Raw genomic sequence first — 17494 nt, forward strand, 5'->3', positions numbered from 1 at the left:
ATTACTGCCAAATTACCCCAATATTTACCTAAAAATTGAGCAAAAATTACTTTATTATAAACAATATTTAATAATTATATTCTGCTATAGCTGGTAATTTAGTTAATACATTTCCAGGAAAAGAATACAAAGTTAATTGATATGCTTTATTTCAATGTCTGTTGATAAATAGATGATAATTAGAAAATAACTTCATTCAATCATGACATTAGCTACCAGGTTACATTTGTGTAGACAATAAGTCACACAATGGTGAGATTTGTTTTGGTTTTCCACCTCCGATGAAGAGCAGCCGCTTCTCAAGCCTAAGGGCCCTATTTTTACCATTATATTCTATTTAAGCATATAATTATTAAATAATGTTTATAATAAAGTAACTTTCGATACATATTGAGGTAAATATTGGGGTAATTTGGCAGTAATTCCAAAGAAATTTCAAATAGGTTACTTGCTAATTATCACCAAATTACCATGACATTTGTGTTACCCAACATTGTTGTTTCATGTCTCTGTTTTCCAGACACCTGTACCTGCACCTGCCTTTCTGTCTACCCGCCTGTCTACCTGCACCTGCCTGTCTAGGCAAGGCAAGGCAAGGCAAGGCAGCTTTATTTGTATAGCACATTTCAACAACAGGGCAATTCAAAGTGCTTTACAGAAACAACTACCTGCACCTGCCTGTCTATCTACCCGCCTGTCTACCTGCACCTACCTGTAAGCTGATTTTCTTCAGCTAATCACTGAAATTCTTAATTTTTACCTGGACTATCTGCATTTGAGTCCTTCCCCTGTTGCCCCGCACACACCAGCCGTCATTCTTTAAAAGTTATTACCAAACAAATAATAATAATAATAAACTTTATTTGTATAGCACTTCTCCAAACATAGTTACAAAAGTGCTATACATAAGTTAAAATAGTGCAAACATCAAGATATAAACAATACAGAATAAATAAATAAATAATAATACTAAATAATAATAATGAAAATTATAATAATGAAGGGATTGCTTTAAAAAGGTAAATGGCCGTACACGATGCAGTTTATCTTTTGAAAACTAAATTCACACACATCAATGAGAAAAATTGCAATTATAGTTCTTCTCTTATCACATAAAAAGACTTTAACTTTGATCCCCTCATACATTACTGTAGCAAAACTATGTACTGCCCTGCTCTCTAGTGGCTTTAACCGTGTATTGCACTTGACAATAGTTTATTGGAAAATCCACCGTAAAAAAACAGAATTTATACTGGACTGTATTGACTTTTGTAAATATATTTGTGTAAAAAAACGTCATAAAAAAATGAGTAGTATAGTTTGTTGAAAAACATCATTAAAAGTCAGTGCAGTATGTTGTAAAAAAAGTCATATGTTGAAAAACGTAAAAAAAAGTCATAGTATAATATGCCATAAAAAGTCATAAAAAAGTCATAGTATGGTATGTCAAAAAACATAAAAAAGTCAAAGTATAATATGTCCTAAAAAGTCATAAAAGTCATAGTATAGTATGTGAAAAAACATCAAAAAGGTCAGTATAGTATGTCAAAAAACATAAAAAAGGTCATAGTTTAGTATGTCGAAAAATGTCAAAAAGGTCATAGTATAGTGTGTCGAAAAAACATAAAAAAGTCAAAGTATAATATGTCATAAAAAGTCATAGAAAAAGTCATAGTATAGTATGCCAAAAAACATCAAAAAGGTCAGTGTAGTATGTCAAAAAACATAAAAAAGTCATAGTATAGTATGTCGAAAAAATTAAAACAAAATCATATCAGAGCAAAGAAACACATATAACACATGTTACCTCAAGCCCCAGATAGTGTAACTGAGTCCTTGTTTTTGTTTAATTAGTTTTTTTATTGTCTTTAATGAAACTATACAAACTACATCAAATACATCTCACTTAATCAAACTTTATTTGTCTACAAAGGTCAATTGGTTGTGCAGCAGTGAGACACTAAAGATAAAAACACAAAAACACATGAACACACCTTAAAGATACAAAATAGACAAGTTAAGAGGATTTTAAAACTATTTGAGAATAAATTCAATTATAAATTAAAACTTGGGGTCCTGGATGGGTATACTGTTTGTGCAAAAGAGTGAACCAATATCAATATTAAAGGAGACATATCAGGCTTATTTCCAGGTTCATACTTGTATTTTTGGTTTCTACTAGAACATGATTACATGATTTAATATTCAAAAAACACACTATTGTTCTCATAGTGTCTGTCTGAATATGCCTGTATTCACCCTCTGTCTGAAACGCTCTGTTTTAGCGCCCGTCTCTTTAAGAAGCCCAGTCTGCTCTGACTGGCTTGGGGGTTGGTAGGAACTCCAGATACCCAAATGTATGAACACAATATCACTGAAAAAGTGAGTTTTTCATGACCCGTTTAAGAGAAATAAGGCCTACTGCATATTTAATCACTCATTCAGTAGTTTTAGATTATGTTGCTGTGTAGATTTGTAGATAAATACTGGACTTAAACTAAACGATAAATAAAAAAGAAATATGCAAATGTTAATTGTTAAATGTAGTTTTTTGTAAAATTAGATTACATTTTAGACGTATCATGCACTCCCGAGATGTCTCTTGAGCTGACTGCATTACATTCCACATTTTTGGTGTGGGACAACAGGATTTTCCAGTCCACCAAAAAAGCCAGAAGCCCAGGTTTGGCTTTACAGATTTCAGTTCTTTTTAACTGGCTCAGGTGTGTTGGTCTCAGTCTGTGTTGAGAGCTGAAGTGAATCAGTGCTCTACAGTCACTATTTCTAACTCCTGTATCCCTTGAATATGGAGGACGGAAACAATAAAAATAGATGAATGAAAAAATAAATGACCCAATAAATAAATATGTAATTAAATGCAGCAAAAATTTAAAATATATGTGGCCATTAATTAATTGATAAAATGTGACAATAAAGTTTTAATTTTAGTTATCATCTTTGTATTAATTCCCTTATTTATTTACTTTTTAGAAAAATGTCCCTTTCATTTATTTGTATTAATTTATTTAGTTTTACATTTATTATTATTTATTTTATATTTATTTTTTAAATGTATATATCAATTAATGTGTTTATTTATGCATTTATTTATTTCTTCTACATGCATTTATTTATTTCTGCAACATAGTCATGCACCCTGACCCTGTGATTGAGTGACAGCCATCTCATTTGCATAATGAGGCAGAAATAGATAAAGAAATGTAAAAAGAAAAGAATGCAGAAATACATTTTGAAATAAAGTTTGGGGAAATAAATAAGGGGTGAAATGCAAAGGGAAATTTGTGCATAAATAAATATATAAATGCATGAATGCATAAATAAATACATACGTTTACAAATAAATGCAAAAATAACTAAATAAAAAATGTATGCAAAAATAAATAAATACAAATAAATGTTAAAATAAATAAATACATTTAAAAATCGATAAAAATATATACATAAATAAATAAAAGGTAAAATTAAACAGAGGCATAAATAAATAAGGGAATTAATACAAAGATAAATAAATAAAGAAGCAAATTGAAACAGAAATATCAATTTGTCACATTTGATCAATTAATTAATGCATTTATTTTTAATATTATTTTTGCTGCATTTAATGACATATTTATTGAGTCATTTATTTATTTATTAATTCATTTATTTTGTATTTTGGCAGGTTCCGTCCACCATACTGGAAAACCCATATACATAAATATATAACATATATAACTGAGTTTTTAAAATGCTGATTTTAACATTGTTATTTGGTGAAACTTGAACTGAAGGTCCTTTCAGATGCAGCGTGAGAGCGGCCACCGCTGCGTTCTGAAATCCGTTATTTCCAATGGCTTGCGCCACGCAACGCTGCGTCGAGCAGCGCGTTGTGAAGTGCGGCGAGCGCAGCTCAAACCGCATTGTGTCGTGAGCAGGTCTCTTCTGCTGGGAAACGACATTAGGTGTAGCTGTATTCTCGTCCGGGTTGAAACAGTAGGGATTAAACACGCTGTACAGCGCCAGAAACATGTTGAGGAAAGGAAAAGGAAAAAAAAATGTGGAGAAAAGTGTCTAGGGAAAATTGCGAGGGTTGGCAAGCATGCACGCCTCGATGTGATCGCCTCAGTTTGGGAACCACAGGAGACAACACTCACTCTTCAATCGGTGACAGATGAACTGAGGATGGTGAAAATCTCGAGTCCGCCCCAAGCTCACGCATTCGTCCGAACCCAAACGCAGGGTAGAGGGGTCCAGTGAATGTGGAGTGGAAGGTGTGGAGGTGGATCCGTTTGACCGAAGACACGATGGAAGGAAGACAGTAGAAGGACACAGAGCCAGCGGGCCAGTCCAGATACACCGCTACTCTGTTGGAGTCGGAGGGCGGGAGCGTGGCCACGTCTGTTGGTGCGTTATTGTGCCAGGCGGTGTAACTCTGAGCAGAGCAGAACAGACTCCAGGACTGATCGTTCCAACCGATACAGCAGTCGTCACCGTCTCCTCTCCTGTTGATTCCTCCGTACGTCACGCCGATATGAACCCTTCCTTTCCACTGGACCTCCCAGTAACAACGGCCAGTCAGACCGTCGCTACACAGCAGCTGTTTCCAGCCGTCGAATCTCTCCGGATGATCAGGATACGGCTGCTTCTCTTTCACCAACATCACTCGTCTGTGGTCGTCAGACAGTGAGAGGTTTCTGTCTGCTGTGTTTGGGTCCAGTGAAAGCTCACAGAAATCTGATGGAAGGAAATAAGACACAAAAACACAGCGTTAAGGTTGACTTGCAACCACTACTGCAGCTTCCATGGCAATAGAAAATGACGTTACACGGATACATCCCTCGCTACTGATTGGTACGGGCAAATGTCAACAGGAACACAGTGACCGGCTGAACGAAGTGAAACATCATTGTATAATAATTAACCACTTTTAATGCGGGACTTCACAGCAGTCATTTTTCACATCCACTTCAGATCTGAGAAGTGTAGCCAATGCTGAAGTGCCTTAAACTTGCATTCTCTCTAACAGCCAGCAGGGGGCGACTCCTCTGGTTGCTAAAAGAAGTCTAATTGTATAGAAGTCTATGAGAAAATGAGCCTACTTCTCTCTTGATTTATTACCTCAGTAAACATTGTAAACATGAGTTTATGGTCTCAATCGCTAGTTTCAAGTCTTCTTCAATACAACATGATGCTCATTTAGTAAATGATGGTCCCATTTAGAGTCAAATAGACCATAAAGCAGGGGATGCTTTAGGGCGGGGCTACCTTGTGATTGACAGGTTGCTACCACGACGAGTGTCAGAGCCTTTCGAGGTGCTGGTAGGCTTGTTATGTTATCTTTGGACAGAGCCAGTCTTCATGCTGAGCTAAGTTGTCTACGAGGCTTATTGAAAGAGGCTGCGACACAGTCTTGAGCTTTATGGGGTATGACACACGTTCAGTGTAACTGGAGCTGCGGCCGTGCGTTACTATTGGCTAAAATTTTGGCGAGTGCCAATCAGATTTTACTGCGCACGTGTTGTACCCCAAAGATATGACGCGATGATGATGCGTGACATCTCCTCTTTTCACCCTCCTTGGCTGTCTCCTGGCTTTAGCTTCATATTTAGCGTACACACATTAGAGGGGTCGATCGTCTCATCTAAGTCTTGGCAATATAAGCGGATAAGAGTATTTACCAAAATGTTCAAATATTCCTTAATGCATAATCTTTTTTACATGAGGATTTAGTCAATAATCAGATCACTAGCCGTGTTTCCATCCACGTATCTTTTAGCACATTTTGAAGTACGGCATTAGAAAAGCTGTATGGAAACAACTGAATTGCAAAAATAAGTTTTTACGCTCGCCTGATGTGGTTTTTGTCTTTGTCAAAAAAAGAGTTGATGCACTAAATGGGTTATGGAAACGAATACATTTTGACGTAGCAAACACTTAACTCACATGACTGATAAACTGTTTCTGCTGTCAGTATCTTCCAGGATATATATTTATATTGTCTTTGGTCTCCAGACAACATGAAACGTGGCCAATACTAGCTGATATGAAGAAAACAATCAAAACTTGTCCAATAGGGAATGGGAATCACAGAGCATTGTGGGGGTGCGCCGCCATTTTTGGAGGGTAGTGTACGGACCTACAACTAGACTAGACTAGAAACAAATTCCTCAAGATCTCTGCATTTTTCTCTCGTAGATAGTTAGATGGCCAAGTTGACTTGTTTTGTTTCCGGTTCACAACCTCTACCTCTTCTTCTACTCTGTTTACTGGCGGATTACAGCGATGCGTCACCTATAGCGACCAAACTACACCGTAGCCAAGTTTATTTGCCAGTCGATGGAAACGCGGCTAATTTGCATTTCTTTTTTTTGCGACATTGTGCTTAAAATTCGCTTGACAACTGAATGGAAACACGTCTACTGAAACTAGAAACGTTTAACTTACACCTAAGAGGTGATGGGTTCAGTCGACACTTTCCACAATGATCCATCCTGTGGAAGAGGTAGAGAATTGTGAATGACAGAGAAAGACACATGAACATATGAACACATATGCAACAGGCATAATGTATCTGTACTATTATATAATCTACTCTACTTGAGAGTTTCCAGTTTCCAGCGTGGGTCATCCCGTCCAGCACACAGCAGCGTCACTCCTGAGTCTCCTGGGTGGTTGAAGCTCAGATCCAGCTCTCTCAGATGGGACGGGTTGGACTTCAGAGCTGAAGCCAGGAAAGCGCAGCCTTTCTCTGTGACCAGACAACCTGAGAGCCTGCAAACACATTCACAAAACTTCATGTTAGATTTACACCTTCATTAATCAGTCATTTAGATACTGCAAAGCTTCATCAACTGTTACATTGAGAGGTTCACTCACTTTTTACCAGGACAGTCAGTGTTCAACATCTGCATGACTGCAGACCCTGCAACAACCTGCCTGTCAATGTCATTGCTTCCTCTAACCCTCATTTTAGCAACCCAGTGATTAAGTCTGTGATTTGCTCCATTGAATGCTCAACTCAATTGGTCAGAAATCTTTTGTGGTATTTTTGGTATTTTTTTTTATCACCGTAAGCCAAAAGGAGTGGAAACAATGAAATATTTTCTCATGCAACATGTTATTATTCTGGTTGTTTTTAAGAACAAACAGAAACTGACTTCTAAAGAGGTCACATAACTTTACTGATTAGGGATGTCACAATACCAGAATTTTAAAGGGACTCTATGTAAGAATCAGAAATTGCTTGTTAACAGCGACACCTGTGGCCGTTAAGTCAATGAAAGTCAGCGTCCTGTTGCTGGCGCTTGTGCTCGCTCTACATAGACATGAACGAGCATCGGTCAAAACAGTGAGGCGACACACGTCAGCTAAAACCACAATATCACTCTATATTTCAGCTGCTTGGCAGTAATGTTAGCTGACCAGACGAAGGTCTCTCCATGAATCAATGCTGATCCTAGTGTTGGCTTTTCCTGCCTCAGCCTCTCGACCGTGGTCAGAAGGAACAGGGGAGACACCGGAGTTTTGGTCGGAGACGATAATGTAACTCTTCTGCAGTGTGTAGTGTGCGTGCATGCACGTGAGAGGTGGAGCGAGTGAGAACGAGCGCGGTGTGTGAGTGAAGGGAAGCAGGCATGCAGAGGAGCATAGCACAGCAGAGACTCCGGCACTGGAGACCAAAGCTACGGTCTCCCCTGTGTCTTCTGACCGGGGGGCTGAAGCAGGAAGAGTTAACACTGTTTTGCAAGACGGGCTTCACTAGATATAACTTTGCGGTTTTGGTGCTTCCGTGTAGTTTGTGTTTGAACAGCGTAGCCACATGCGAGTGCGCATGGGACACCGACCCGCAATGATTTATACGTTTAAGGAGTTACAAACAGTCCCTTTAAACACATGGATTTATTCAAGTTTCTCACCAACATTTACACCTACATTTTACAAGATTACATTTGAACACATCATGACAAAAGTTAGAATTTACCTTTGCCTAATTACACATTTTTACTGAATAGAGCCTGAACGCATCATAATGTTGTTAGCTGTTAGCAGCTAGTAGGCAGAACAGTCCTGCACGGAGCTAACAGCAAACGTCAACTGGCTCTCATCCTGCTGATTTCCAAACAGATTTGTTGTTCACAATGAGGCATTATCAAAAGGAAAAAATAGGGTGCATCTCCAGATAATGAGTTTACTGCGTCCCAAACACATTTTATATTGTGCCCGGATAGATGGGACGCCGTTAGTCTTGAGCCCTGACGGTACCTATGATACCTACGTCGTGTAGAAAAACAAGTATTGTCACGTTTTCAGAATTTTGGCATCGACTTGGTACCTAACTATTGGTTCTTGTGACATTCGTTAACGGTGAATAATGTGAATGGTTCTAAATGGTTATAATTCATCTATTTTGTTAATCTGTTGAACGAATACTGACCTGAGAATCTCCAGTCTACAGTGTGGACTCTTGAGTCCAGCTGAGAGCAGCATGACTCCCGTATCCTGCAGGTCGTTGTTACTCAGGTCCAGCTCTCTCAGACTAGAGGTCTTGGAGCTGAAAACTGAAACCAGAGCTTCACAGCTTTTCTGTGAGAGTTTACAACCACTCAGCCTGAAGAAGACAAAGTTTGAATATGAAGTGTTAGCCTTTACAGAAATTATCATATTGAACATATTTCATGCTTCCATGTATCTGTACAACCTACAGCGCTGTTTTGGATGCTTTGACCACTGGCAGCAGCCTCAGGAAAGCCTCCTCTGAAGCAGAGAATTTCCTCAGGTCAAGCACGTCCAGATCTTTTTGTGATGACAGCAAGATGAAGACGAGCGCCGACCACTGAGAAGGAGAGAGTTTGCTTCCAAAGAAACTTCCTGACGTCAGGTACTGTTGGATCTCCTCCACTAGAGAACGATCATTCAGCTCATTCAGACAGTGGAACAGATTGATGCTCCTCTCTGGAGAAGGATCGTCCCTGATCTTCTTCTTGATGTACTGCACTAGTGTCACTTTGGCGTCTTGCTTACTTCCTGTCGTTTTTAGCAGGCCTCGTAGGAGAGTCTGATTGGTCTCCAGTGAAAGGCCAAGGAGGAAGCGGACAAACAAGTCAAGGTGTCCATTTGGACTCTCTAAAGCCTTGTCCACTGCATTCTGGTAGAAGTGTTTAAAGTTAAATTCACGCTGTAATGGCACTGAGTTGAACCGCCTTTGTCTTCTCAGGAGATCGATGCCGGTGTTGATGAACTTCAGGAAGACATAAAGTGCAGCCAGAAACTCCTGAACGCTCAGATGGACAAAGCAGAACACCCTGCCCTGGTTCAGCTCATCTCTGAAGATCTCTGAGAATAGTCCCGAGTGGACAGCGGCAGCTTGTATGTCAACGCCGCACTCTTTCAGGTCTGCTTCATAGAAGATCAGGTTTCCTTTCTCCAGCTGCTCAAAGGCCAGTTTTCCCAGAGTGAGAATGGTGTTCTTGACCTCTCCGTTCCAGACCGGATCCGCCGCTGCCGCCGCACTGCTGTGATACTTTACATTCCCCTGTTTGGTCTGAACCACCAGGAAGTGGATGTACATCTCAGTCAGGGTCCTGGGCAGCTCTGCTCTCTCTCTGAGTTTCAACAAACGGTCCAGGACCGTGGCAGTGATCCAGCAGAACACCGGGATGTGGCACATGATGTGGAGGCTCCGCGACGCCTCGATGTGGGAGATGATTCTGCCGGCGTGTTCCTCGTCTCCGAATCTCCTCCTGAAGTACTCCTCCTTCTGCGGGTCACTGAACCCTCTCACCTCTGTCACCATGTCGATGCATTCAGGAGGGATCTGATTGGCCGCTGCGGGTCGTGTGGTTATCCAGATGTGAGCAGAGGGAAGCAGTTTACCTCGAATGAGGTTCGTCAGTAGCACTTCCACTGAAGTCGACTCTGTGACGTCAGTCAGGATCTCGTTGTTGTGAAAGTCCAGATGAAGTCGACACTCGTCCAGGCCGTCAAAGATGAACACAACCCGGAACTTTTCAAACCTGCAGATTCCTGCTTCTTTGGTTTCAGTAAAGACGTGATGAACAAGTTCCACCAAACTGTACTTTTTTGCTTTCAGCAAATTGAGCTCTCGGAAAGTGAATGGAAAGACAAACTGTACGTCGTGGTTGGCTTTGTCTTCAGCCCAGTCCAGGATGTACTTCTGCGTTAACACAGTTTTCCCGACGCCGGCCACTCCCTTTGTCACCAGAGTTCGGACTGGTTCGTCTCTTCCAGGTAAAGGTTTGAATATATCCTCACAGCCGATTGTTGTTTCTGAACTTGCCGTATTTCGGGATGCCGCTTCTATCTGTCTGACCTCATGTCGTTCGTTGACCTCACCGCTCTCTCCCTCTGTGACGTACAGTTCTGTGTAGATCCGGTTCAGAAGTGTCGGGTTTCCTGCTTTGGCAACTCCTTCAAACAAACACTGAAACTTGTCCTTCAGTTTAGACTTTAGTTTACGTTGGCAAATCACAGCAAGAGTTTCTGAGGAAGTAACAGATGACATCAGTCAATAGATGTTTTAGTAAATATGTGAAATATAACTGTATCCTGCAAAATTACCTTCCCACACCAGGGCCGTCAATCGATTAAAATACTTAATCGCAAATTAATCGCACATTTTTTTATCAGTTCAATAATCAAAATGTACCTTAAAGGGAGAATTGTCAAGCATTTAATACTCTTATCAACATATGAGGGGACAAATATGCTGCTTTATGCAAATGTATGTATATATGTATTACTGGAAATCAATTAACACAAAACAATGATAAATATTGTCAAAATTTAGCGCAAGCTTGGAACGTTATTTAACCTCCTTGCGACAAGCTAGTATGACACGGTTGGTACCAATGGATTCATTAGGTGTAGGAGCCCGCTACAACCTCTGAAAGATTGATTGCATTAATGCATTAAAGAAATTAGTGGCGTTAAAAGGAATTTGCGTTAACGCATTATTATCGCATTAACTTTGACAGCCCTATCCCATACAACTAAACAGAATTCTCAATTACGTTTCGAGGGATATGTAATACTTCCAAGATTACGGTCGCATTTTTAAACAGTTTTAAACACGTGGTTAACGTTGTTTATCGAAAAAAACAACAAAAAAAACAACAACACTACTTCCTTAGGTTGAGGCATAGACTGTATATAAAGATGTACAGAAGTGAAGCCAAAATATCCCGGATACAGGAGCTGCCATCTTGAGGTTTTGACGTCATTTGGAGCCAGAGTCTGCGCAGTAGTGATCGGGCGGTGGAGCCGCGGTATCGAGGTCATCCGCCCGAACAATCGCAAGCCGAGCACGGCCGCAGGTCGTCAGCGAGAGAGACTCACAGCTGTCAATCATGACGTCTCGCCCCCTTTTTATAGCATCAAATAACTAATTAAAACCAAACTTATAACATCAGTGTGATAAGAACTACTTAAAATGACAGAAACCATCTTTGGGAAAAATATATTTGATGTGTACCTTGACTTTTTAGTTTGGCCCATGCCCCATCCTCTGACATGGAGGAAGTGGAATTTATGACCTTATACTCGTCCGTCTTTATATAACTTTTTTAGAATCATATTTGCTCCAATCTTGCCTACTGCTGCTTTAATTAACGTTTGCTCGTTGTACTACGTCGCCGCAAACGATCATTACAAACGTATTTGTGATACATCAAAGACAAACGTAATCTGCGACAAAATACGTTCACTCAAAACGTAATTGAGAATGCAGTTTAGTTTGGGTTTAGTATGGGAATATAATTTTTGGGAGACAGGGCATGTGAGATGTCACATTTTGACGAATGCATACATTTCTCAACGCTCCGGTTCTGCTAATCAAAACAACCTTAATTTAAAATAATGTTGCTTAATAAAATGTACTTTATTCAGGAATCCAACTTCATGTTTTGTAGTTTCAAATCTGGAGTTCATAGATCTAATAGAAAAATTCCATATTTCTAGAAGCGTTATGTGATTAATAAAAGCATCTTACTGCTCTGCAGAGAGTCAGCCAGCTGCTCCTGCTTCATGTTCCTCAGGAAGTTCAGCGTGAGCTTCAGAAATGCGTCGATGTTGCTGCTCCTCTGCTCGTCTTTTTCTTGACCACCTGCGACTTCATCGTCTTCTTCCAGCCCCTCAAAGCCTTCTGAACTTTCTAGAACTTTCTTGAACTTCTTCAGCTCGTTCTTCACAAAAGTCACAATGTTGTCTTCAAGAAGCTGGAAGAGTAAAGTGTATAATTTATTCACAATGATGGAAACAAAGGTACACTTTGTAATAACCATCATTTATAAATGGTAAATTGATTAATTAAACTTAGTTAATAGTTATTTTTTCTGTTAACAATGACATGATAATTAATAATGTTTACTAATTATTAGTAATGCTATCATTTCAGTTATTTTATCATTAGTTTGTGTAATATGAAATAATTACTTATAAATTATATATTGTATCGTAGCTGATAAGAGACAATAACAATTACATTCTGATTACAAAAAAACAGTAAAGTATTTATTAACAGTTAATTGTTGCACACATTATAACATTCTCTATACTATATTAAGTATTTGTTAATAATTACCAAATGATTTGTAAACCTTTAAGAATGTGTGTGAAACATCTATAAACATTACATAGATAGATGGACCAGAAACCAATTATTAACCATTGACTAAGTATTAACTATATATCTAATAAATGTTAATAGATGCTTTACAACATATTTATTACCCATTTAACAAAACATTATAATCATCAGTTGCAACTTTATAATATTCATCCAAAGACGGTTTACAAAACAATTATTAACCATTAACAAAGTCTTACAAATATCTATCTATGTAATGTTTACAGATGTTTTACGAACAATTTCTTAAAGATTTACAAATAATTTTGTAATCATTATTAAATACTTATATAGATATACAGTATATAGTATGTAAAATGTTATAATGTGTGCAACAATAAACTGTTACGTGACAAATAAGTCAATGTTCACTTCTGGTCTCACCAACAGCGATCTCCTGGGTGAAAGTCTGGTGTTATTAGACCCACCTGTCCACCCCGACCTCCACCCTATGCAGACTTTATCGCTCTTTATATTACATCACCTGTCCCGTCTCACGATTACATGGATTACACACGAATTATAGTGCATTACTTTTCGTAGGTATAGCTATGAACGGTGCATGAAAACAGCTTGAAAATGCGTCACATTGGAACATAATCCACTTGGAGCTCAGCCAACGGATGAACAGTCATTGTGTGATCTAACAGGTTTTGAATGCACGGGACTTTCCTGACGGTAACTTAAGAAGACTTTGGGTGACAGACGGTGCCAAAACAAGATAAACACAGGAAGTTCAGCTGCTTTTGAATTTGTACTTGTATTTGTGTTTAAAACTGTAGACAGAAATCATAGCATTCGTTTTCACTCATATACATTCAAATTCAGAACACAAAGATTCAATGTTTGCACCATATGAAGTAAAAAGTGCTGTTGTACTTATATTACCATGAAAATGGAGTCCAGGTTCTGTTGATGCTTCTGTGCAGGTCGATTACTGAGAACGCCTGACCTCTTCCGGTGAGCTCTGTAGACCCAGAAAACATGAAGTCATATATACACACCTACACACACACTGATGGTATACAGTATGCCCACAGCCTCCATCCTTCCACGCTTCCCATTCATTGTCTATGTGAGCAACCGTATAATGCATTCTGGTAGCATGGCGGTGCGATTCGAGAGGCGGTCCGTCACGTTGGCCGCTCCTAATTGGCCTAAAGTTGAGGCTAATTTTAAATCGGGGGTGTCCAGCGCGACTCGCCGTCTCTGGAAACTCCCTAGAAACTTTTAAACTAACCATCGTCGATCTAAAATAAAGACGGATTCAGCAACTGCAGGGCTTATTTCTCACACAAAATATTTTCAACACATTTCGGTGAAAGAAAAGTTTCCATACGAGCCGCCATGTTTGGTTCCGGTTTGATAAAACACGCCCCTGTGGACACGTACCATCACAGATGTTGTATTCTGCTGTGAATTTGTGGATGTGATGTCTTGAGTGAAAAAAGTTTGATGGATATTTTTCAAAATCATTGATTTCAGTCTACCTGCACTGACGAACATTTATTGTCATTATAAACCCATCCATTATCTTCACCCACTCAGCCTTTGCAGGGGCAAATTCACCAAAACGTTGAGTTGTGGGAGGAAAGGAAGAATGTTGGCCAACCGCCAGGTACCTTCCAGTTACTGACGACAAAAACAATATAGCTTTTTTCCATCACTTACTTCCTTGAAGTACCTGAGTTAAGGGGTTGTGGTTTGGGTTAAAATAACTACGTAAGTGGCATGACTTAAGTATGGAAATTACCTGACAAATAAGTCAATGTTGCCTTCCGGTTTCACACGGGACACCAACAGCGATCTCCTGGGTAAAAGTCTAGTGTTTTTAGACGCATCTGTCCACCTCGACGTCTATGTGGACGTCATCGCTCTCTATTAGGGCTGTCAAAGTTAACGTGTTAACACAAATTTGTTTAAATGCAACTTATTTCTTTAACGCATTAACAAAACTTGCAATTTTTAGGTTGTAGCGGGCTCAGTTCTAAAGCTAAAGTGAAGATAAAACCTAAACCTAGAAAACCTACGGTATCCGTTTGTATACCACGTCATACTATCTTGTCGAGCAATAGGCTAAATAACGCTCCAAACGTACGCTAAATTTTGGCAAAGAAAAACTGGCATGGCAATTTTCAAAGGGGTCCCTTGACCTCTGACCTCCAGATATGTGAATGAAAATGGATTATTTTGGTAACCATGAGTCTCCCCTTTACAGACATGCCCACTTTATGATAATCACATGCAGTTTGGGGGGCAAGTCCTAGTCAAGTCAGCACACTGACACACTGACAGCTGTTGTTGCCTGTTGGACTGCAGTTTGTTATGATTTGAGCATATTTTTTATGCTAAATGCAGTACCTGTGAGCTTTAAATTCTTACCTTGGCTCAATAATCGGCCCTTCATTCTTGAATTCAATAGGTACACTTATAGATCGGCCACTCTTCATGGACAAACAGTCTGGAACATCTGGAACAGGTGAGTCTGGTCTCTCCTGCTTCACCGGGCTTCAACACAACATAAACATTCAACATTCAAACTCCAGGTTATGAATTGAACTTTAATTTCTGACTCTACGCTGCGGTCCAAATCTTTTTTAAAGTAGGAGTCTTGAAAAAAAGGGGTGTCTCACAATCAAGGTCAATATGGTAGCTATATTATAAGCAAGTTAACACTGAAAATAACACTGTTTAAGAACGCGACAGGGCGCGCTTTGCAAGTGCACTAGAACATTTTTTGACGGCGCTTCTGCGGGCTCTGTCTGCAACACAATACATAGACGTCTTTGACATAACGTCGACACTTGAACCTCTTCACATTCTGTTGATAACGTTAGAAAATGAAAATGAAAATTCTGGCCAGATCTTACACATTGCATCTTTAAATCATGAATAATACAGGTCAACTGCAATAAAATATTCATGCTTTAAATTCTTACCTTGGCTCAATAATTGGCCCTTCATTCTTGAATTCAATAGGTACACTTATAGACCGGCCACTCTTCATGGACACACAGTCTGGAACATCTGGTCTCTCCTGCTTCACCGGGCTTCAAAACAACATAAACATTCAACATACAAACTCCAGGTTATGAATTTAACAAATTTTCGACTCTAATTCAAGTCAGCTAAGTCACGCAATAACAAACTTGTGTGTTTTAAATTCTTACATTTGATTATCAGATTGGCCTCTGTCCTCGAACCCGATTGGCTCCCACGTAGACCAGCCGCTCTTCGCGGACACACAACCGAGTCCAGGCAAGTCTGGTCCCTCCTGGTTCACCTGGCTTCAATGTAACATAAACAGTACACGTTTAACTTTAGAGCTCTGAGAGGATGAACAGTCATTAACAGTCAGAGAAATGTTTATCTCACCTCTGATGATCTCTGGTCCGGCTGTCGTGTTGCTCAGAAGTGGAGAAGTCGTCGACCTCTCTCTTGTTGGACACATTCATGTTGGAGCGTATACACCTTTTACAGAAATCATGATGATCACCTCTATCACCAGTATGTCACATTAATTACAGTTCATTTGTGAGTAAAGATTCTTACCTGCCAAACTCACATCCATAGGTTATCAAATTTTAAAAACACTGTAGAGAAGCATTAAAACAGAAATCCCTCCTCATTCTCCGACTGTTCCTGAGTGTTTGTGTGCTTCTGATTTATTTCTGTCACATCCTCCTCACATAAGTTTCACATGCTCAAACCAGTCCAACCTGTTGCAGAGGCTAAATCTGTCACAGTCACAGATCACCTGACGTAGTTATATTGTGTCCCCAATAGATGGTGGTAATTAACATCATAACCTGCCTACCTTTGACCTTAAAGGCTCTGAAAACATACGTGATGGAGTCCTCCAATGAAGACCCAATTTCAAAAGATGATTTCTCTTTTTTAGTCTGTGCTCTTCTTACTGGTTTGGAGATGGGCTGGGCTTAGTTGGGAAAAGGTGATGCAAGATCTCTGTAAATCTTATCAAACCACACCCACACGTTCCTCAGACTGCAGCAGATTAGATTTCTGATAACTAATACTGTTTCTTTTCACCCCAAACTTTAACTTTGACTGTTGCTTATTTACTCAGGATTTTTTAAATTTTATAGAGGAATATTTAAAAGTAAGTTTTAACCTTAAAATAAGTTAAACAAGTGAGGGATAATGTACAGCGAGCCGGTCATTGTTGTGAAATAAGTGAAATAATTCATAGTATAGTATGTCGAAAAATGTAATTAAAAAAAGTCATAGCATAGTATGCTGTTTTTTGAGCCTTAATGCCTTTATTGATTGTGACAGAGTAGTATTGAAAGGAGGAGAGAACAAGGGGAGGACATGTAGCAAACGGCCACAGGTCGAAAACCCGGGCCGCTGCGGTAAGGACATTGGGCACCTGCTCTACCAGGTGAGCTACAGTGGCACCCCTACTATGACTTTTTTTAATGAAATTTCTCGACATATTATTCTTCGAACAAAAAAAGTAATAGCACACTATATCAAAGAAATTCATAGTATTTATGTCGAAAAAAGTTGTAAAAAATGTATATTGTAGTATGTCGAAATAAGCTGAACTGTATGATGAAAAAATTCATAAAGTATGTTGAAAAAAGTAAAGTATTTATCTCTGAAAAAGTGATATAATATGTCGAACGAAGTAAAAAATGTAAAAAAATATGAAGAAAAAAGTCTTGGTATGTCGAAAAAGCCATGAAAAAAGTCATTGTATAGTATATTATGTATGTCGATAAAAGGTGTAAAAAAGTTAAACACAACGTTGTCGTAAAGCTTTTCTCCGAAGACAACTGTCTATTGACGTGGCTCAATAAGTTTAATGACAGATGACAGATTGTGGTT

General features: G+C 39.1%; 1 protein-coding gene across 1 annotated transcript; it reads right to left on the reverse strand.

Annotated features, from left to right (window-relative positions):
* Positions 1-1839: 1839 nt before the first annotated feature.
* Positions 1840-16305, reverse strand: LOC141782666 (protein NLRC3-like). Its single transcript, XM_074659282.1, has 13 exons — positions 16196-16305; positions 16019-16114; positions 15814-15930; positions 15583-15693; positions 15026-15151; positions 13532-13610; positions 12008-12233; positions 8703-10500; positions 8435-8608; positions 6598-6771; positions 6445-6491; positions 3357-4734; positions 1840-3117 (listed from the first exon to the last, which is right to left on the reverse strand). The coding sequence occupies exons 2-12, from the start codon at positions 16096-16098 to the stop codon at positions 4151-4153; spliced, it is 3516 nt and encodes a 1171-aa protein (XP_074515383.1). The 5' UTR covers positions 16099-16114; positions 16196-16305; the 3' UTR covers positions 1840-3117; positions 3357-4150.
* Between the last annotated feature and the right edge of the window lie 1189 nt (positions 16306-17494).

Source organism: Sebastes fasciatus, chromosome 2 (assembly GCF_043250625.1).
Source record: "Sebastes fasciatus isolate fSebFas1 chromosome 2, fSebFas1.pri, whole genome shotgun sequence".
In the NCBI taxonomy this organism is placed as follows: Eukaryota; Metazoa; Chordata; class Actinopteri; order Perciformes; family Sebastidae; genus Sebastes; species Sebastes fasciatus.

Excerpts from the sequence above, each read along its gene's own strand:
- LOC141782666 (XM_074659282.1), bottom strand. The coding sequence starts at position 16,098 with ATGAATGTGTCCAACAAGAGAGAGGTCGACGACTTCTCCACTTCTGAG. Across the intron at positions 12,234-13,531 it reads ACCTGGACTCCATTTTCATG|CTTCTTGAAGACAACATTGT; the intron begins GTAATATAAGTA and ends TTACTCTTCCAG. Across the intron at positions 10,501-12,007 it reads GGCTGACTCTCTGCAGAGCA|AAACTCTTGCTGTGATTTGC; the intron begins GTAAGATGCTTT and ends TTACTTCCTCAG.